The sequence below is a fragment of the Bison bison genome, unplaced genomic scaffold (assembly GCF_000754665.1).
Source record: "Bison bison bison isolate TAMUID 2011002044 unplaced genomic scaffold, Bison_UMD1.0 scf7180017864519, whole genome shotgun sequence".
Lineage (NCBI taxonomy): Eukaryota > Metazoa > Chordata > Mammalia > Artiodactyla > Bovidae > Bison > Bison bison.
The window spans coordinates 9,124,594-9,146,319 of NW_011495072.1; the positions used below are offsets into that span (position 1 = coordinate 9,124,594).

General features: G+C 47.0%; 1 protein-coding gene across 11 annotated transcripts; it reads left to right on the forward strand.

The window, feature by feature from the left end:
- Positions 1–463: 463 nt before the first annotated feature.
- Positions 464–20,670, forward strand: ADORA3 (adenosine A3 receptor). Of its 11 annotated transcripts, none has more exons than XM_010830826.1 (7): positions 466–1,321; positions 10,889–10,995; positions 13,388–13,735; positions 16,130–16,196; positions 16,920–17,020; positions 17,428–17,486; positions 19,290–20,670. In XM_010830826.1, exons 1-7 carry the CDS (start codon positions 972–974, stop codon positions 19,296–19,298), a joined length of 1,041 nt encoding a protein of 346 aa, XP_010829128.1. In that variant the 5' UTR covers positions 466–971; the 3' UTR covers positions 19,299–20,670. The 11 variants fall into 11 exon arrangements, 7 of the variants coding, with proteins under 7 accessions (XP_010829133.1, XP_010829127.1, XP_010829128.1 ...); XR_824390.1 differs by having other exon boundaries at positions 467–1,321; positions 16,955–17,020; positions 19,287–20,670; XR_824391.1 differs by having other exon boundaries at positions 467–1,321; positions 16,955–17,020; positions 19,290–19,309.
- The last annotated feature ends 1,056 nt before the right edge of the window (positions 20,671–21,726 follow it).

Genomic DNA, 21,726 nt, shown 5'->3' on the forward strand with positions numbered 1-21,726 from the left:
AACTGTGGTGTTGGAGAAGACTCTTGAGAGTCCCTTGGACAGCAAGGAGATCAAACAGGTCAATCCTAAAGGAAATCAACCTTGAATATTCACTGGAAGTATTGATGCTGAAGCTGAAGCTCCAGTACTTTGATCACCTGATGTGAAGAGCTGACTCACTGGAAAAGACCCTGATTCTGGGAAAGATTGAGGGCAGGAGGAGGAGAAGGGGACGACCAAAGATGAGATGGTTGGATGGCATCATTGACTCAGTGGACATGAGTTTGAGCAAACTCTGGGAGATAGAGAAGGACAGGAAAGACTGGTATGTTGCAGTCCATGGGATTGCAAAGAGTCGGATACAACGTAGTGACTGAACAACAACAAAACCAGAGTCTACTTCTTTTCCTCTGTGTTTTTTTTTTAGCCTCTGCTAAGTCAGCAGAAAGCCAGAATATTATTACATAGTCAGTGCTCCCAGTTCCTTTTCCACCCAGTGTGACATTCTTATCTAGTCCCTGAGTAAATAAACGCTGAGGATTCTTCATGCTGCAAACATCCCTCCACCCCTGCTTTCCATCTTCTTGCTGAGTGTTCCTAGCTCTGTGCTTCCTCTTGGCCCATCTCACTTCCTGAAACACCACTAAAGAGCGTTGCTTATCTCGATGGAGTGTGGGTAGCCCTCCAGGGGCAGGGGAACTAAGAGCAGCTGCACTTTCACATTCTGTCACAGAGAACTGTCCTCCCCAGACTTCTGCAAGCTTGGAGATGTGTCGCCTGTGTCAGGGCTGGAAATGATGGCCGTGTGATGAAATCTCTCTAAGGAGACAGGGTGCCACCAGAGAAGAGAAGGCATGGGTGAATTGTGAGTTCTGGACTGTGGCTGCTACACCTGGACCTCTGGCAGGATGTGTGGCAAGAGCTAGGTGGACTGGCCCACACAGATCTTGTTGGGACACTACTCACCTGGGAGTTTCCTCTTGGAAAACGAGATGCCTGTCAACAGCACTGCCGTGTCCTTGGCCAGCATCACCTACATCTCTGTGGAGATTCTCATCGGGCTCTGCGCCATAGTGGGCAATGTTCTGGTCATCTGGGTGGTCAAACTGAACCCCAGCCTACAGACCACCACCTTCTATTTCATTGTCTCCCTAGCTCTGGCTGACATTGCTGTTGGGGTGCTGGTTATGCCTTTGGCCATTGTCATCAGCCTGGGTGTCACAATCCACTTTTATAGCTGCCTTCTCATGACCTGCTTGCTGATGATCTTCACCCACGCATCCATCATGTCCTTGCTAGCCATTGCCGTGGACCGATACCTGCGGGTCAAGCTCACAGTCAGGTAACTTGCCTAAAGAGGAGTGGTGTCAGTGGTGATATAAGTGTCTGGGAAATGGAGCTACAAGTCCAGATCCAAGACTTTAAGTGGAAACAAATCCAAATTGGCCTCTGAGCTTGAAAGTGGTTCTTTTCACCATTTGATGTGTGAAGGGTTTAGCAATGATAAGCAGAGACTTGGGAACAAGGAATGAGGAATCCTCCAGTCCCCCCTACCCCACTGATAGGGAGTACCTGCTCCATATCCCCTGGGGCAGAGGCTAAAGATGATAAAAACTTGATCCATCTTTAATTAGTGAAAAATGCTCTTGATTATTAGAAATGATAGAAACATGCTGGATGATAAGCTGAGAGAAAAAAAAGAGATACACTGATGGTTCTGTCATTTACAAATGTAGGCTATTTTAAAGTTATTGTAATTTTGCTTCCTCTTCCATGATGCGAAGGGGACCAAAAAAGTTCTCCATTGCAGAAAGTAGTAACAACTTTTCGTGTGACCATGTGAACAGAACAGAGTGCCAAATGAATAATTCCCCAGGTGTCCTGAATCACACTGCTCCCTTGTTGCTCCTCTCTTCTCTTGGGGAAAGAGCATGGTGAGGGAGCTATAGACGACTTCGGATACAAACAAGCATTAGTTCAAATCTCAGATCTTGAGGTCTGATCTTGGGCAAGTTATTTAACTTTCTATGTCTTAGTTCTTCAGCATGGTGTTGCAATGCTCTGAACTCAGACTGTCCTCCATTCAATTTTAGTTCCATCCTTTAAGCTTCTACAAGTTGCTTGTCTGTTTCATTTTTTTTTGCCCATAGAATGGGGATCATAATTGCACCTTCCTGGTAAGGTCAAGTGAGTTAATAAATGTAAAGCTCTTTGAAAAATGTCAACAAAGAGTCTGTGCTCAGTAAATCGTAGCTGTCACTACTCTCATCTGCAGCATTACCGACAATGAAATGGAGATTATCATAAGAATATCCCGGGTTTGTCATGAGATTTCATTGAGAGAAAGTCTACTGAGTACATAGCCAGTACTTAATAAAATCCACTTTCTTCTTGTAGTCTGTGTAGAATGTTATCAGGATGAATAGTTTAAGGAGAAATGGTGACTTCTGATTGGGTGAGTCTTTTAAGGTCCTGGAAGAATTTCAACACAACTTTTGCAGCTCCATAGACTCTAACTCCGGAGAAGGCAATGGCACCCCACTCCAGTACTCTTGCCTGGAAAATCCCATGGACGGAGGAGCCTGGCAGGCTGCAGTCCATGGGGTCGCTAAGAGTCGGACACGACTGAGCAACTTCACTTTTACTTTTTACTTTCCTGCATTGGAGAAGGAAATAGCAACCCACTCCAATGTTCTTGCCTGGAGAATCCCAGGGACGGGGGAGCCTGGTGGGCTGCCGTCTATGGGGTTGCACAGAGTCGGACATGACTGAAGTGACGCTGCAGCAGCAGCAGCAGACTCTAATTCAAACATCAAGTGTTTGAAAAACATAGAGAAGCAGGGACAGACCCAGGTAGAGGGGAAGTGTGGGAGAGGCAGAGTCTGAATGATGGATGTCAGCATGACAGCCAAAAAAAAATAGTGCTGAACGCAGCAGGAAAACATGCTTTGAGCAGATTACTTCTTCTCAGGTAGGTGATCCTAGGAGACTTCAAGAACTCTTACCTCCCAGGAATTGAAGAATTCTTGGGCTGGAAATGGTGCTGTGAGAGGGACATGCAAGCCCCAATTGCCGGCAACATGTTGTTGCTGTTCTTTAGTCACTAAGTCGTGTCTGACTCTTTTGCAACCCTATAGGTTATAACCCACCAGGCTTCTCTGTCCATGGGATTCCCCAGGCAAGAATACTGGAATGGGTTGCTATTTCCTCCTCCAGGGGATCTTCCCAACCGAGGGATCGAACCTGCATTTCCTACATGGCAGGTGAATTCTTTACCACTGAGCCAGTAGGGAAGCCCTTGGCAACATACTCCTGATGTATTGTAGATTGTACTTCTTTAGAAAAGTGCCCAGAAAACTGCTGGATTTTTCTCTTCTCATCTTGTCTTCATATCCAGTAGAGTTTAGTTGAAATCACCATAGAATCCCAACAGTCCAGCTCCATCTCCCCCCACCCGTTAGCAATTTCTGCTGTGAACTCACTGACTCTCTTCCATGCAAACAGATACAGGAGAGTCACCACACAAAGAAGAATATGGTTGGCTCTGGGCCTTTGCTGGCTGGTGTCATTCCTGGTGGGATTGACCCCCATGTTTGGCTGGAACATGAAACTGAGCTCAGCAGACAAAAATCTTACCTTCCTACCCTGCCAATTCCGTTCGGTCATGAGGATGGATTACATGGTCTACTTCAGTTTCTTCACGTGGATTCTCATTCCCCTGGTTGTCATGTGTGCCATCTACTTTGATATCTTCTATGTCATCCGGAACCGACTCAGTCAGAACTTTTCTGGCTCCAAAGAGACAGGTGCGTTCTATGGACGGGAGTTCAAGACAGCCAAGTCTCTGTCACTGGTTCTTTTCTTGTTTGCTTTGTCCTGGCTGCCTTTGTCCATCATCAACTGTATCATCTACTTTAACGGTGAAGTGCCACAAATTGTGCTGTACTTGGGCATCCTGCTCTCCCACGCCAACTCCATGATGAACCCTATCGTCTATGCTTATAAAATAAAGAAGTTCAAGGAAACCTATCTCTTGATCCTCAAAGCCTGTGTGATCTGCCAGCCCTCTAAGTCCATGGACCCAAGCATTGAGCAGAGTTCTGAGTAGCTATCCACGAAAGATGGCTGTCCATCTCATTGACCTTCAGATTCGGCATCAACACTTGAGGGCCTTTCTACCTGGGATGTCTCCCGCTCATGTCTTTGATTCCTCCTACTTATGCGGAAAGCATTTGGCTGGTTGCCTCTATGTCCTTCCCAATGTCTTCTTTCTCTAATTCATTTTTTTCTTTTTTTCATGTCCTTCTTTTCTGGGTATCTGACTTGAGGACAGTGCTCCATTGTTACTGCTACATGTCTTCTCCTCTAACAGAAGTTATGGAATCTGAAGGATCCTTCATTGACTTACTGACAAAAGGGGACTGATCGGGCTTGATATGTACATGATGGTGACTCAGTTCCGCTTCACTGTGGAACTAAGCAGAGAACCCTGCTCTCAGCAGTTGCCTGGAAGATGATGGAATGCAAGGACTGAATTACGTTTAAGGGGAACTTAACTTTCTGGATTCAGCTGTAAATGTATGGAATGAATAAAACATGATAACTAACTTTTTTATAACTCTCTGCTGAGGGTCAGGGTCACTTGGGGCTGGAAAACCCAGCTGGCTGCTCCTGGCACTCAGCCTGCTTGCTATGTGATGCCATGTGACACCTTCTCCTATAAATTCTGTGTAAATTCTGAGACCCTCACCCCTGGCCCCAGCACACTCTGCACCTTTTTCCTGGACTGATCAGAGTATTTGTCAGCTTTCTGAACCATTCATCAAGGGTTAGAGAAGAAACAATTCTCTCTTAGACATGAGTCTTAAATTATTTCCTCTGGTATTTTATTTTAATAGGAATAGTGGGAGAGGGGCAAAAAGAGACACCAGACAGCTATTAATATTATTTGTTGAGCATGTTGTATATACTTTCCTAGTGGCTCAGACAGTAAAGAGTCTGCTTGCAAAGTGGGAGACTCGGGTTCGATTCCTGGGTCAGGAAGATCCCCTGGAGAAGGAAATAGCAACCCGCTCCAGTATTCTTGCCTGGAAAATCCCATGGACAGAGGAACCTGGTGGGCTACAGCCTAAGGGGTCACAAAAAGTCGGACACAACTAAGCGACTAACATTTTCACTTGCTATGTACTGTTTTACATGTGTTCTCTCTTTTGGTCCTGATAGTCTTTGAGGTCCCATCCTCACTACCATCTCTATTTTGCAGAAGAAAAAACTGAGGTGCAGAGAGTTTAAGTAACTTGTCCACAATCACATAATTAATCAGTATGAGCACCAGGATTTCAAGGCAGCCCTGCTTTATGGGAGAACCCAACATTCTTGCTACCTATCCTTAGACATGCAGCGGGACTTGCAACTTCTACAAAGCCCAAACTCTTAAGTTCACCTTATGTACAATTATCAGAATCTCAAGTACAAGCTATGGTTTGTATACTTGAGTACTGCTGGGTTTTTTTGTTTTTTTTTTGTTTGTTTGTTTTTGCCTTAGTTGCTGTTTCCTGTTGACACACCAGACAGGAATAGAATGCTAGTCATGTCATTTGGGCATTGTGTGTGGCCCTGGAATTTGGAGGTGGCATCTCTGATTAGGCAGTCTAAATTTGCAGCTGTGGATGCTCAGTCCCAAGTCAATACAGTACGTATGTTAACGTGATGAGAACAGCAAGCTGGGGATTTCAGTTAAACCACATCAGAGAGGATACGTGTACTGAAAATGTGCTTCTTATTAATTCTCAACTAGTCCTGAGAGATTATCCTGACCCTAATCTTAGGCCAGAGCCTGATAACCATATTTATCTTGTTAACATTTCACTTCAGGGAAATGTTCTTGCGTCTCCTTTTGTCAGCCCAGGCAGAATCAGCACTATCTGGGATGTTTAAAGTTTGCATGTTCTTTTCTACTAATGCCAAACCCACTTGGTCACCCCACCCACCCACTTCCTGGTACCATTCACACTCCTGCATTAGAGGAAGAAGACTGGAATGCCCACCCCCATTCCTGAGGGTCCCTGGATATATAGAAGGGGACTTTGTTCCCGACAAGCTCCCCATCAAATGTTTTGGGGGATCTTTTTTGTTTCAAGAAAGCAAGTCTCTGCTACCTCCAATTTTTTCTTAATGGTATCCCTTTGTTTGATTTCAGCCTTTTCCCCCTGAATTAATTTTTATGGTTTAGTGAAGATGTTCCTCCAGGATGAGGCCCTGGGTTTACTCGGGGGTGATGGGTATTCCTGGCACACTGGTCTGCCAACAACTCACCTGAGTCTCACTCAATTTGAGACTTGAGGGACATGCTAGTTAGATCTCAGCCTCTAACCCAGTTGCTGTAGCAACATTGACCTATGCCTTTTTTGGAAGACTTAAAGGAACTGTTTCTCTCAAAATAAGGCAGCAGTCTGTCCTGAGTCATTTGGTGTCATCAGACAAGCTGCAGCTCCTGAGTTTCAGAAAAACTTTTATTTCCCTTTTTCCTCCTCCCCTCCTTCTCTCTCTTTTCCTTTCTGATATTCACTGCTTAGCAAACCCACTGAAGCCTTGTAGGAAGTCATATCTTGGGAGTCAGTGAGAATCTCTTGAGCTCAGGGGCTCTCCCAGCTCAGAAGAAGCCTTTCAGTGAAGTATCTTTAGGCGTGAACTCAAAAAGGATGAAGCAAGACTCACTGGTGAGGAGTTGGCCTAGAGGTAGTGAGAACCACCCTGGTTTCAGGTTTAAAGATTAGCGTCTCAGAAGTTTCCCTGTGTCTGTCTCCTGGCTCCTCCCTTCAGCTGCTGCTAAGTCGCTTCAGTCGTGTCCGACTCTGTGTGACCCCACAGATGGTAGCCTACCAGGCTCCCCCGTCCCTGAGATTCTCCAGGCAAGAACACTGGAGTGGGTTGCCATTTCCTTCTCCAATGCATGAAAGTAAAAAGTCAAAGTGAAGTCGCTCAGTCGTGTCCGACTCTTCGAGACCCCATGGACTGCAGCCTACCAGGCTCCTCCGTCCATGGGATTTTCTAGGCAAGAGTACTGGAGTGGGGTGCCATATTGTCAAAGGTGGCTGTTGGGCTTTCATTTTAAAGGAATAAAGTAAAGAGACCACCCAGACAAAATCAAGGTTTTCCTCCTCCTCGTCTTCCACACAGATTCACTGGACCAAAGGTAGATGTTGAGTAGCTGGCTTATTTACCCGATTTTTTTCTCTTTATTAACAATAGAAAATAGTGAAGGCCAAGAAAATGAGAACAAATGAAGGCTATTTATTCTGAGCTTTCTAGAGAGAAGGAGTCAGCCACTAAGATTTAGTCACTAAGCCGTGTCTGACTCTTTGTGACCCCATAAACAAGAATACTAGAGTGGGTAGCTATTCCCTTTTCCAGGGAATCTTCCCAATCCAGGGATTGAATCCAGGTCCCCGTGTTGCAGGCAGATCCCTTAGCCTCTGAGCCACCAGGAAACCACTGCCCGTTGCTCTCTGACAGAGTCTCAAAGGCAGGAGAAGAGTGGGATGGTTTTATGGTGGAAGAAAGAAGGCTTCAGATGCACCCTGACTGGAGACCATTGGTCTGGGGAGACCGCAGTGGGCTGACTAAAAGTGGGGCATCCTGCATGGTGAGTTAGGGCTGGTCTTTAGTTGGAAGCAGGACAAAAATTAGGGATGGTGTCAGTTATTCATCTAGCCCTGGCCATGCGGGGCCAATTGTTACAGGGATTATTGTTCGGCTTTCTGGATTGTTACTAGAAATAATGGTCTGACTTCCGATCCGTCTGGTTTATATCAGGCTGGCTTCCTGGGCCAGTTACTATAGATAAGGGGCTGGTTTCCTGGGCTGGTTGTGGGCCAGACTTCTATTTTTATATATGGTTTGGCCATGGTCCATTTGTACCTTCTGTTTCTTAGAACTAGATGCACATTTTCTACAGCAACTCTGCCCTTAGTTACTATAATGGGTAAGATGGCAATGAGAAAAGTCGGGTTGCATCTTGCCCCGGCCACTCGGTGGGCGTGGCGTATGTAAAGTCTCTCTGTAATCTCTGAAGTGCTCTACAGTTTTGCAGTCTTGTTACTACTGGGGAAGCACAATCAAGTGAAGGATAGCAGTTTTTTCTTTCAGATTTAGCATTAGCTCATGGTGGCTATAGTAGCTGTATGAATTTAAACTTAGCCTTATTTAAACTAAGCCTCAATTTTTCTTATTTTTAAAGTGAGACTAGTAATATCTGTGTCAATGTTTTGCTTGTCTTCTTGCTTCTTACTTTTTATTATGAAAAATTGCAAACACACAACAGTGGAGAGACTATAATAACAAAGGCTTGTATAACTATTATCTTGCTTTAATAATGATCCGCTCACAGCCAACCTTGTTTCATTAATGGCCCCTCCCCACTTGACCTGGTTATTTTGAAATTTTGGACATCAAATTATTTCATCTGTAAGCATTTTGGTTTGTATTTTTAAAAAGTATTTTTAAAATGTAGCTTATTCTTATTACCTGTTTACTTTCTTATTTACATATCAAATAGAGTGAAAATTAACTCTCCCCCTAAGAGGGAGCAATAGAACTAATTATACCAAATAATAGAATGCTAATAGATGCATCTGTTTATTCTCTGCACTCTGAGCCTGTCATTTGCTTTAGAATGTTACTTTTTCATGTCTTAGGTATTTTCCTGATACTGTGCACAATCTTTGGTTAGCACTTTCTTTGGTTTCACGGTACAAGCTCTGAGCAATTCTGAATGTTTTACATGTGGGTTTTCTCAGAGATAAGGGCCTACTTAAAAAAAAAAACAAAAACCCACAATATCAATTACTGATTGTGATTTAATGAAATACCCCCAAACTTAGAGGCTTAACATGATAATTCTTTATTATCTCTTGTGGTTTTGATGGGTCAGGAATTCAGGAGCATCTTGGTTGGGCAGGTCATGCTTGAGGTCTCTCACAAAGTTGCTGGGTCTGCATTCATCTGGAGGTTCGATGGTGCTGGAGGATTTACTTTCAAGGTGGGTCGTCCATGTCTAGCAAGCTGGTTCCTCTCCTCATGGCCTTTCCACAGTTCCACTTGAAAGTCCCCACAACGTGGCAGCTGACTTCTGAAAGAAAGAAAGAAAGCAGTACAACCTCTGAGATGGAAGTTGCACATCTTTTATGATCTAGCCTTGGAAGCCGTATGCCATCACTTCTGCCGTATTTTATTGATCACCTGGGCCAGCCCTGATTCAAGTCTAGGGAATTACACAGTGGCACGTATATCAGGAGCCATCTTAGAGGCTGGCTATGACAATGTCATTATCACATCTGGAAAAAGAGTAACAGTGTTTCCTTTTCTTTTATTCTCACTTAAAAAAAAATTCTTTCTTAATTGGAGGAAAATTGCTTTACAGTGTTGTGTTGGTTTCTGCCATACAGCAGTGAAAATCAGCCATAATTATACATCTATCACCTTCCTCTTGAGCTGCGTGTCCCTCTCCCTATCCCACCTCTCTAGGTCACCACAGAGTACAGGCTGGCCCCGTGTTATCCAGCTATCTATTTTACACACGGTAGTGAGCATATGTCGGTGCTACCTTCTCCATTTGTCCCACTCTTTCCTTCCCCCAGTGTCCACAACAATGATTTCTTAATATCATCATCTATCTAGTCACTGTCCACATTTTCTCAATTGTTTGCTTCTGCCAGGATCCAAAATCCAGAATTTTCTCCTATTACTAAGTTCCATATATTACTATTTGTTAGTATGTTTCTCTTGCATGTGTGCTCAGTTGCTTCAGTCATGTCTGACTCTTTGCTATCCTATGGACTGTAGCCCACCAGGCTCCTCTGTTCATGGGATTCTCCAGGCAAGAACACTGGAGTGGGCTGCTGTGCCCTCCTCCAGGGAGTATGCCTCTCAAGCCCCTTTGAATCTACAGAGTGCTGCTTCATTTTGTCCCCCTGGCAGTTTAATTGTTGACCTCACAAAGGTTTCTTGAAGAATAAATGAGGCAATATAAGCAAAACCCCTCCCTTGATGCAGGCCTGCTGCTGGCCCAGTGCTGACTTGGTGTGAATAGAGAAAGGCTCTCCTTGCTCAGGAGCGGACATTATTGAAAACCTGGACAATCACCACGTCCAACCCTTGAGGAGAAGTGCTAGCTCTGGGTGTGATACATAAGCATTCAGCTTAAATTCACCTGAGCGTGGTTCCATAATTCCAACTTTAAAAGTCAGTAGCCAGACCATATGGGTCCCATCACGGGAAGCATCTATCGCACGGACAGCCTTGCTGTGTCCCAAGAAGGCTTTCAGGATGTCTGTAGGTGCAGCCTGGCTATTGATGCCCCAGAACCCACACTTTCACCTGCTCACCTGCTCCGGCCACCAGCATGTCTGCTTCAGGCTCTACCCTCTAGCCACTCTCCCTGGATGAGGCTGAAGTGTTCTCCTGGAAGGCAGGATAGTTATGAATCTCCTTAGTGGTCTTCCTCTCAGCTAAATAGGAATTGGGCCTCCAAGAGTGGTGAACAAGAGGCCTGACCTTGGATGGTGCCTGGACCACTGTGCAGGACAGTGCACAGTTGCACAGACGAAGGCGTGCCGGGGATGGTTTGGATTCAGGAGTGTGCCTGGTGTGCCAGAGCAGACGTATCCAGGAGGGAGAGCTCTTCTGTGTTTTGGGCTTTACCAGGAAGCCCAGAATTTTATCATTTTACTCTGTAAGTTTATGTCTGCAAATGGCTTCCCTCTGCTGAAGAGCCCTTGTGCAGTGCACAACGGGGATACCTGTACGTAGCAGCACTTCTTGGATTAACTGGTTGGTCCTTCTTTTTCCTGGTCTCTCCAAACAGGATAAAAGCATCTTCAACTCAAAGATATCTGTTTCCTTTAAACAGATCCAGGATTCCTAAGGCCCCTGGGTCCATCTGGTCATCCCAGTTGAAGATTCACTTCTTTCCAGTCATGAGGCTCTTCATTCTGCTCTCTTTGACTGTCTTTTCAGGTAAGAGATGGGGAAGGATCATCTCCAGGCCTCCAAACTTCCCAGAGGCTGTACATCCTAACCCTAAACTTAGTGCTTTTCCTTTCCTACCTGGAGTTCCTGCTTATTAATAAGTGCAAGCCACCAAAGGAGCCGGATGAGAAAATAAAAGGTGGTGAAATAATAAATCTTGTCCAAATTAGTCCTTGTTCTTCAATCCGATAAAAGGGTTGTGGGGAATTTGAAACCCTCAGCTAAAATGAGGGCCCTGTATTCTCAGTGTAAGTTCCCCTTCCCTCTACCCTTCTTCCTTTAAAAACATTTGTGCTGATATATGAGGACAGGACTTCCCTCTTTCTGCACATACCTGCCCCCAAAGATGAGAAGGTCAGAGGACCAGGCTGACCCCAGCTCTGCCCTCCTCCAGCCTTGTGATCTCTGAATTTACTGCACCTCTCTCTGGGTCAGCATAGAGGCTGGTGAACTGATTATCACATGATCTTTCTCACGGGGTCCATATGAGAACAAAATATCATAGCCTGTCAAGTGACATCAAGACACGAGTCTGCTTTGTGGGCTGGTCACACCCGCCGCAGGCTACTCTGGAGGCAGCACTGAGGGGCCCCATTGCACATCTGGAAGGCTAAGGGAGGGCTGGGCTCTCTCAGCCATCTCATCTCCTTGGTCGAACACTTCCCCAGCCACCGTCAAGCTGGATGAGGCCTGCATGACTTCCTTTTTATGCAACATCTTGAGATGACAGAGGTGCCCACACCGGTCTAGCACAGAGGAAACATGAAGTTCTTAGCCCCTGAGGATAGAGCAGAACCGGACGCCTCTGTCTTCAGTCCTGTACAGCCAGCAGAAGCCTCAAAACTGCCTTACTTTTTCTTTTTCTAAATTAAAAAAAAAAATTTTATTGAAGTATAGTTGATTTGGGGCCCCCCTGGTGGCTCAGCAGTAAAGAATCTGCATGCAATTCAGGAGCTGCAGGTTCCATCCCTGGGTTGGGAAGATCGCCTGGAAGAGGGCATGGCAACCCACTCCAGTACTCTTGCCTGGAGAATCCCATGGACAGAGAAGCCTGGCAGGCTACAGTCCATGGGGTTGCAAAGAGCTGGACACAACTGAGCAACTAAGTGAACACACACACACACATATATATATTTTTCAGATCCTTTTTCATTATAGGTTATTACAAGATACTGAATATAATTCCTTGTACCATGCAATAGGTCTTTGTTGTTTAGCTGTTTATATATAGTAGTGTGTATCTGTTAGTTCCAAACTCCTAATTTTCTTCTCCCCCTGTCCTTTCCCCTTTGGTAACTGTAGTGTTTCCTATGTCTGTGGGTTTGTTTCTGTCTCAAACCTCCTTACTTTCCTTTCAAGGGTGCCAAGGTGAAGCGGGGCAGGGAGTGGGAGCTAGGGGCAGAGAATCTACTAACAGTAGGCCTCAGGCTCTTCCACCCTCCCTGCAAACCACAGGAGTGGCCTCCTGAAGTCTTTCAGAGGGGCATAGGTATTCTCCCTGCTCTTAGAGCAGGGAAAATCCTTCTCCAGGCTTGCTGTGTTAGTCTGCTAGGCCTCCTGTAACAAACTCAGACTGTGTGGCTGCAACAACAGACGTTTGTTTCCTTACGGTGGTGGAGGCTGGAAGTCCAAGATCAAGCTGTCAGCAGGTTTGCTTCCTCCTGAGATCTCTCTCCTTGGCCTGCAGGGGACCACCTCCTCACTGTCCTCATAGTCATCCCTCTGTTGTCTGTGTCCTGATCTCCTTTTCTATTAGGACACCAGTCAGATTGGACTGGGGCCTATTCTAATGACCCTACTTTAACTTCATTACCTCTTTAAAGGTTCTAAGTCCAAATACAGTCACATTCTAAAGTCCCGAGTGGGGCTTCCATGGTGGCTCAGTGGTCAAGAATCCACCCGTGAATGCAGGAGACATGGGTTCAATCCCCCATCTGGGAAGGTCCCAAACGCTGTGAAGCAATGAAGCCCGTGGGCCACAGCTATTGAGCCTGTGCTCTAGAGCCTGGGAGCTGAAACTACTGAAGCCTGCGTGCCCTAGAGCCCGTGCTCCACGACAAGAGAAGCCGCCACAGTGAGAAGCCCGAGTACCGCAGCTAGAGAGTAGTCCCCGCTCCCTGCAGCTAGAGAAAGTCCACGTGCCACAGTGAAGACCCAGCACAGCCAAAAATAAATAAATAAGATTATTTTTAAAAAGCACTGGGTGGTTACCACTTCAACACATAAATTTTAGGGGAACACTGTTCAACCTCTAATAGCTGGTTGCCAACCCCAAAACAGGCAAAAATCTGCCTCCAATGCTTTCATTAATTTTCCTTCAGGGTACAGGGGCTGAGATGTGTTTAAAAGAACGATGGTGTTTGTCCGTGTGTTTTCACAGATGCCATGGTCATGGACGAGAAGGTCAAGGAAAGCTTTGTGCTGGACACAGCTTCCGCCATCTGCAACTACGACACCCACTATAAGGACCACCCCAAGTACTGGTGTCGAGGCTATTTCCGGGACTACTGCAACATCATCGCCTTCACACCCAACAGCACCGACCGCGTGGCCCTGAGGGACACAGGAAACCAACTCATTGTCACTGTGTCCTGCCTGACCAAGGAGGATACGGGCTGGTACTGGTGTGGCATCCAGCGTGACTTTGCCAGAGATGACATGGACTTTACAGAGCTGGTTGTGACCGATGACAGAAGAGCCATCACCAACAATTTCTGGTCTGGGCAAGGTAAGGAAGCTATTGTGGGTCTAGCTGGGGGTGACCCATGGCGGTGGGTGGCAGCTGGTGAGGTAAATACTCATTGTGCGCCAACTCTGTTCTCTGGGTTAACCTGGTCCCTCCCTCCCTCCAGAGTTGGGTGGCTGCTGATGCTGCTGCTGATTAACTGGGAATTTGGGGGAAGGGGAGGGTGCCTGGGCCCCAGCGTGCTCTTAAGGACCTCTCTCCCCTCACAGCCATCTGATTTGGGCGGCTCACCAGTGTGAGAGCTTTGCCTTGTGGACTAGAATCTTGAATATTCGCTTCTTGAGAGGTGGCTGAGGCTGTAAAAAGTGGTCTAGGCACCTGGCCGGGCTTCCCAGGTGGCACTAGTGGTAAAGAACCCGCCTGCCAATGCAGGAGGCATAACAACCGCAGGCTCGATCCCTGGGTCTGGAAGATCCCCTGGAGAAGGGAATGGAACCCACTCCAGTATTCTTGCCTGGAGGATCCCATGGACAGAGGAGCCTGGTAGGCTATAGTCCATAGGGTCACAGAGAGTTGGACATGACTGAAGCGACTTTGCAAGCACACAGGCACCCGGGCAAGCACCCTCAAAAATTGTGCACTTAAATAATTTTATAATATACAGAGAAATATTGTCCAAGAGGTCAATGGTTTCTTTTAAGGGGTACAGTTTTCTCCTGAAGGCAGCTGGAAGGGCATGGGTGGAGCAGCCTGGAGGGGCAAGTCTGTCTAAGCTAGTGTGTTGCTCCTTTGGGCCAGGCAGAAGGGATAGGGGCTCCATTTGTTCCCCAAAGTCCTTCTGTCCAATGTTGAAAACCTCCCTTTACACCAGAAAACCTCTCTCAGGCGCATTACTCTACCTTTTTTTCTTTCCTTTCCTCCCTCCCCGCCCCCGCCCCCCTGTGGCTTCTCCTTATTTCCATTTCTAGAAGGGATGTCTTGGGCTCCCTCATGGCTCAGTGAATAAGAATCTGCCTGCCAATGCAGGAGACACGGGTTCAATCCCTGGTCTAGGAAGATCCCACAAACCGTGGACCTGGAATTGCAGCTACTTAAGCCCACGAGCCCTGAAACCAGTGCTCTGCAACAAGAGAAGCCACTGCCATGAGAGGCCCATGCACCTCAAATAAGAGTAGCCCCCGCTTGCCGCAATTAGAGAACAGCCCTCACAGCAATGAAGACCCAGCACAGCCAAAAATAAATAAATAAATAAAAATTAGAAGGGAGATCTTTTTCTAGCTTCATCAGAGGACAATGCCAGTAGGAAAACATAGCAAAGGGCATAAGGGAGGCTTGGGGAAGCCTCCTCCTGATACTGGAGAGCCCTGCTCACATTTGACCAGCTGGTAATTTCTTCAGCACACATCTTACCGAAAATGTGACATCCTTCACACCTACCGTGTTTCTACTTTGTGTGGTTCTGCTTTTATTTAATTAAATAAATTATTTATTAATATTTATTTAATTAATACTTTATTATTAAATTAATTATTTAATTATTAGATGTTATTATTAAATGTGTAGTCTGTCCTGAGTTTTAGACTCAGGATGAGAGAAGTCCCACCTAAATGAGCTCTTCAGTTTAAATGAAACACACGCACACCCCATCCCCTGATCTTCTCATAGGGGCAAGGCGGGTGACCATGGTGGCCTTCTCTTGCTGGGTTTTGATAGGTGTCAGAAACACAATGTGGCAATTACGTTACCTACTGGTCAGCTCCTTAAGGACAGGACTGGCACTCTGGTGCCTCTGACAGTCCCCTCTCACAGCTGTCAGCCTCTCTAACCAAGGGCCATATTTAGTCAACATAGAACCTTTGTGCAAATCTGGAAAAGGTGCCCTTCCTCCCAGTGCATGGAACTCAATGGCAGGGTATATAGTTTGGCAAACTCTATGGGCTGGGTTTCAGCCCTTGGCTTGTTCCATCCGCCTTCTGCGGGCTTTCCTGATAGCTCAGTTGGTAAAGAATCTGCCCGCAATGCAAGAGACCCCGGTTTGATTCCTGGGTCAGAAAGATCCTCTGGAGGAGGGATAGGCTACCCACTGGACTTCCCTGGTGGCTCAGCTGTAAAAGAATCCACCTGCAATGTGGGAGACTTGCGTTCGATCTCTGGGTTGGGAAGATCTCCTGGAAAAGGGAACAGCTACCCACTCCAGTATTCTGGCCTGGAGAATTCCATGGACTGTATAGTCCACGAGGTTGCAAAGAGTCGGACATGACTGAGTGCCTTTCACTCACTCCGCCCTGTGCAGGTGAACGTGACCCAGTACTCCCCCAGGGCACTCACTCTCTGGAGACTGAGAGAAGGGTAGGCAGAGGTGCAGAGATGCAGAAGGCAAAGGAAGGGCCTGAGCTTGGGCCTTATTTGACTCTCAACAAATCCTTTCTGACACAGACCTGTCGGGCAATAAGAACAGAAGCTGCAGGGCTTCCAAGGTTGTCCACAAGGCAGATCACTCCAGGTGAGCAACTTTAGGGGACAAGTGGGCTTTGGGTGGGCAGTAACAATGCAACACGGCCCTGGGTTTGCACCCTCTACTTTCCAGCTGTGTATTGTTTCTCCTCTTGAGCTATCCGTCTTCAGTGTGACTGTTTGCTTTCTTTCAAAAGAACACAGTTTAGGGCTCTTGGTCGCTAGCAGCAAAAATGCCCTCTGGCTACTTTGATTAAAGCGGAGATTTCATCATAAGGAGAAAGCAGTGTCTGAAGAAATGCAGGGGCAGAGATCTGGCCACGCTCAGAAATGGGGAGCATCATCAGGATTTATCTCTGTCTTCAATCTGCTTCACTTTTGCGTGTTTGCTTCTTCTCTCTCCCCACTGCCCTCTTATATTTCTTTTTTTTTTCCCTGCCCTGGGAGAAGATAGTCCACTTGTAGCTGCTGAGTTTCTTTTCCCCCTGTTCCCCCAGCCTAAGACCGCATCCTCACACTCCCATGTTAGTCTCTGAGGAGGGGGCTGGGCCTGGCTTGGTGTCAGATAGCCAACCCAGGTCCAGTCATGCATGATCATGTGTGATCTGGAGGAGATGGGTGCTCTAAAAGAATCTGGTTTCTAGGGGCTGCTGGAACAGAATGGGAGCACGGTCTGGGAGAGGGGATAGGTCCCAGGAAAGGGGATCCTGAGCAGAGAACCTAAACGTGGTTTCTTCCAAGAGCTATGGATACTGTCTGTGATTCCTTCCAGGATGTCCATTCTCATCATTTGCATACTGATCACAGGCTTAGGGATCATCTCCATATTCAGCCGTTTGTCCCGAAGGAGGAGAAACCAAAGAAACAGAAGGGGTAGGTAGAAGTTTGGGGCAGGGGTGGTGGAAATTGGGGAAAATGAAAGGGGTCAAGGAACAGTTCTCATATGGGTGAATGTGACCCTCCTCCTATTGCCCGGACCCCCGGATTCCCACACAGCCTGTCCACGGGCTGAGGGCAGTTCTGTTTCATGGTCACAAAGGCACCCTGAGAGGTGGCCGAGAGCACTGTGGAGGCATGTGCAGACCAGGGAGGAGGGGGACTAAGCCACTGGGGAGCTTCTGCAGCACCTGGGCAAGCAGGCATAGAGAGGTCTCCCTGAGAAGGGCTGGGAGTGGTTGGCAGTGGAAAAGGACAAGCCCAAGGGCCTCAGGCCTGGCCTCGCACCAAGGGAGGGGTGGCCCTTAAGCTTTGTGCCTCCTTCTTCCCTTGGGCGATTGCAGGTAAAGGCCTAACGAGAAACCAGAAAACCAGCCAAGCTTCTGCGAGCCCCACGCCGTTGGTAAGTTCCCTCCTCGATTCTTCTGTCCTGGGTTCCGTACCCACTGCTCGCTGACCTGTAGGGCTCCCTGTTCCTAAACACAGGAACTGTGTTCAGAAGAGGGTGTGTAGATATGCCCATCTTTCCTGTGGGGCCGCTTCAGAGAAGCCAGAATCCCCAAGGCCACCATGTGGGGAATCGGCTAACCTCTCAAGTGGACGCAGGGTAGAGACAGCATCAGACCCAAGCACCACTAGTTGGCTAATAGGTTTTTGTTTGTTTTTATGCTCAGAAGCCAAAGAAATACCTTGGGCAATGGAGAGACTGTGGGCATAACTATAAAACAGACTCCACTCTCCTCTGGGTATGGAAATGTAGAAAACAGCATTTTAGAGAATGAGAGAACACAAACAAACCAGAAACATCTGTTAATGAAACACAAGGGTCTACAGACAGACGAATCTGAAACCCAAAGCTCGGTGATAATTTGGCTCCGGGGCCAGAGCAGGAGCTCTAAGAACTCAAAGCAGTGGCTTCCATGGCATTGCTGGCTTTTTGCCATCTAAGAGCTGTGGAGGTGTGGGATATAGACAAAGCAACATCTTTCTTGGTTTTGCCCAAGATCACACCCTTTGGGGGGCTTCCCAGGGGTCTTAGTAAAGAATCCGCCTGCAATGCAGGAGACCTGGGTTTTAATCCCTGGGTTGGGAAGATCCCCTGGAGAAGGAAATGGCTACCCACTTCAGTATTCTTCCTGGAGAATCCCATGGGCGGAGGAGCCTGGTGGGCTACAGTCCAGTTCAGTTCAGTTGCTCTGTCGTGTATTGCGACCCCGTGGACCGCAGCATACCAGGCCTCCCTGTCCATCACCAACTCCCAGAATTTACTCAAACTCATGTCCATTGAGTCGGTGATGCCATCCAACCATCTCATCCTCTGTCATCCCCTTCTCCTCCCACCTTCAATCTTTCCCAGCATCAGGATCTTTTCCAATGAGTCAGTTCTTCACATCAGGTGGCCAAAGTATTGGTGTTGGGCTACAGTCCATGGGGTCAAAAAGAGTTGGACATAATCGAGTGACTAAGCACACACACACTCCCTTTGGGACACAATTGGAGTCTAGGTTTTTGCAAAAACCATTTTCACTTCTTTAAGGCATGACCTAGAGCAACTTATTACTTGTCTATTTACTTCTGTATAAGTTGAGGACCCCATACTCACCAGGATTGTTTATTCATTCACTCGTTCATTCATTCTATAAACAATGACCATACCAGATTCTGGAATACACAGCTGAATCAAAGAAATAGCATTTGTCTTCATGGAGCTTATAATGTAGAGTGGGAGGCAGGCAAAGCATCTCAGACACACGCTCACACACACACACGTGAAACTGTCAACTCTAAGTACTCTAAAGGAGAGATGCATGGTGCTATGTAAGTTGAAGCAACGGAACCCAGCCCTCATTCTTATCTAGCAGGGCATTGCGCAATCTGGTTTAGCCACGGCCAGCTTCCTCACGCTCAGGCAACGGGAACGTGCAGCCTGAGTCAGGGTCCCTTCTGGGCTCTGAAGGAGTCAGCTGCATTCGTGTCACCAGAGCTCGGTGAGAGCTGAACGCAGGCCCCGTGCACCAAGCTTTGCTGCTAACTAGCTGATGACCTTTAAATCATGACATCTGATTTTCACTCTGAAAACAACCTTTGGTGTTGGGCCCCTGTGAAGCCCCTATGACAGAGTTTGCCATTTTTGCTGCAGAAACACCCAGCAGAGGTAGGCAATAAATCTCAATTCAATTCTCCTTTTCTATTTCCAACAAAGTAGACAATTTGAAGTCCCTTCCACGTGTCCTGACTCCAAAGGCGATGGCTCATACTGAACAGATGGGGCTGCAGATTTCTTTTATTAAGTTCATAAATAAAATGATGCTACAATAGAATCACCATGACAACTGGCCCACAAGTTGCGGACTGATTCTGATCTCAGGTGTTCTGGAGGCCGCTTTAACCTCGCCAATGATCATTTGCAGATAGGTAAGAACAGACGCAGTCAAGGGGTTGTGCTCGGCCACTCCTGAGCAATGCCACAGTCAGATAACATTTCAAGATCTTAGTTCTCACGCAACCAGCTAGTCAAAAGTGAAGAAGAGGGCCAGATCTCGATTAGGGGGCCAGGAGATCACTTCTGCTGTATTCCTTAGCCAATAAATCTCTGACCCAGTGTTGAATGAACTCCAAGGTATGACTAACTTCTCTCAGGATACCACTGGGAAAGTATTTGTAGAAAAGTTTAAAGTATAATATTCCAGTTTACTTCTGAATTAGTATTCCATGCTGTTCTACCCAAAGAAAGGGAGAGAGGCTACATCAGAGGTTCTCAGAGTCTCTTGACTCAAAGATTTGGAAACTGCCACCCGTTTGGGAAAGTGTATGGGAAACTGCCACCAGACTGAATGGACACTGCTTCTTATCAGTAAGAAACCAAAGTGTGATAAGTTAAGAGACATATTCATTCACATCAGGAAACAAATTGAGACGAGGGCATCAGCAGCTGTGGGTGCAAGTGAGGTGGTGCTGTCACGAATGCCAGGATACCTACACTCTTAGCTTCCACCTGCACGTCTACACCTCTCTCCCCCTAGAGTGTGTCTCCTGCATTTCAGACCCTGGAATCTCCCCACTGCTTCTGCTGCCCTCATAAAAACCCTGCTCTTCCAGTCCCTCCTGAGAGGGTTTTGGCCAGTCTCCATGCTCAGGACACTCAGTGGCATCTGGTCTGGGCAGGCCTGGGACAGGGTTCTATATATACCTGCACGTTTAGGTCCAGGCTCTCACAGTCTTTTAAGAACACAGTTCCTTCAGCCCTAAGCCCTCTCTGCATAGGTAGGGAACCCAAAGCTACTCAACAAGCAGGCTGATGGGAAGAGCAGGGAGGGGGACCCCATTCCTGCCATCCTCTGTATGCCCACTCAGCCGGTCCCTTCCCTCCCCAGTCCCAGATCAAACAACATCAAAAGTGCTGTGTTTTCCCTCAGCCACTAAACAATCCTAATCCTTCTCCTGTGGCCATGTGTTGAATTTGCACAAAGAAGCCACTAGTCCACCGGTTTTGCAAACAGCAATCCATCCTTGGGACTTTCCTCGTGGCTCAGATGGTAAAGAGTCTGTCTACAATGCGGGAGACCTGGGTTCGATCCCTGGGTCGGGAAGACTCCCTGTAGAAGGAAATGGCAACCCACTCCAGTACTCTTGCCTAGAAAATCCCATGGACGGAGGAGCCTGGTGCAAGCTACTGTCCATGGGGTCGCAAAGAGTCGGACACGACTGAGTGACTTCACTTTCACTCTCACTTTAATCCATCCTTGGCTGGGTGGGTTAGGATATCCTACTACATAAGTCAAGAGAGCAGACATCAATTTTCCACGACAGATGAAGACATCCATAGACATCTTGGAAGATGCACACTTACCTATCTGGAAAACTATTTCCTTTGGGAATCCTATACCAAAGACTTGCTGAATCTGTGGTCAATTATTTATTCATTTTGTCTTTCAGCAAGGCTAGTTGTGTGCCACTTTTCATGATAGGGAGACAAAAAAATCAAGACTTTGAAAATGCAGGGTTGTGCTGTTAAAATTAGGAAGTTTCAATAAAACAGGGAAGAGGAATTAACCTGATGTTTCATGTATTGGGTGGCCATAGGACGATGGTTATACATCTTCTTGCAAGCTGTTCATAAGGTACTGGCTCTAAACTGGAAAGCTGATATGGCTTCTAACTTCAGAGTTGGTAGAATTGTTTGAAGTCTGCTCGTCGCACAGAGTCGGACACGACTGAAGCGACTTAGCAGAAGCAGAAGCAGCAGCAGCAGCAGAGTTTCAGCTAAAACTGAGTCCTCCTCTACCAACACATCCCACAGCCAGCACGGGGGAGGGCATTCCTGGCGCTCTGCTGCCCTCGTGCGGCCGACCGCGCTGTGGCACTGCCATCTCGTCCCAAGACTATTTCCCCAAACCGGGTCTCCACAGAGGGAGCCCTTCCTTTATCAACTCTCACTTCCTCTGTGTTCCCCTCAAAATCCAGCTGTCAAGAGCAGCTGCTCCATCTCAGAGCGAACATACTCTCTCGAATAGATCATCTAACTTGACCTTTCTAGTTTCTCTGCCACTGTATGGGCTCTGGGACAGCTTGCGGTGGAGGCCAGATGCAAGGAATTTGAAGTCAGAGGACTTAAATTTTGTTCTGCCGCTTACTAGCTGGGA

What these genes read in the sequence shown, in the direction of transcription:
- ADORA3 (XM_010830831.1), top strand. Translation starts at nt 972, where the DNA reads ATGCCTGTCAACAGCACTGCCGTGTCCTTGGCCAGCATCACCTACATC. An exon ending in CAATTTCTGGTCTGGGCAAG is followed by an intron (nt 13,736 to 16,129) that starts GTAAGGAAGCTA and finishes TTTCTGACACAG; the next exon opens with ACCTGTCGGGCAATAAGAAC. An exon ending in AAACCAAAGAAACAGAAGGG is followed by an intron (nt 17,021 to 19,286) that starts GTAGGTAGAAGT and finishes TTTCCAACAAAG; the next exon opens with TAGACAATTTGAAGTCCCTT.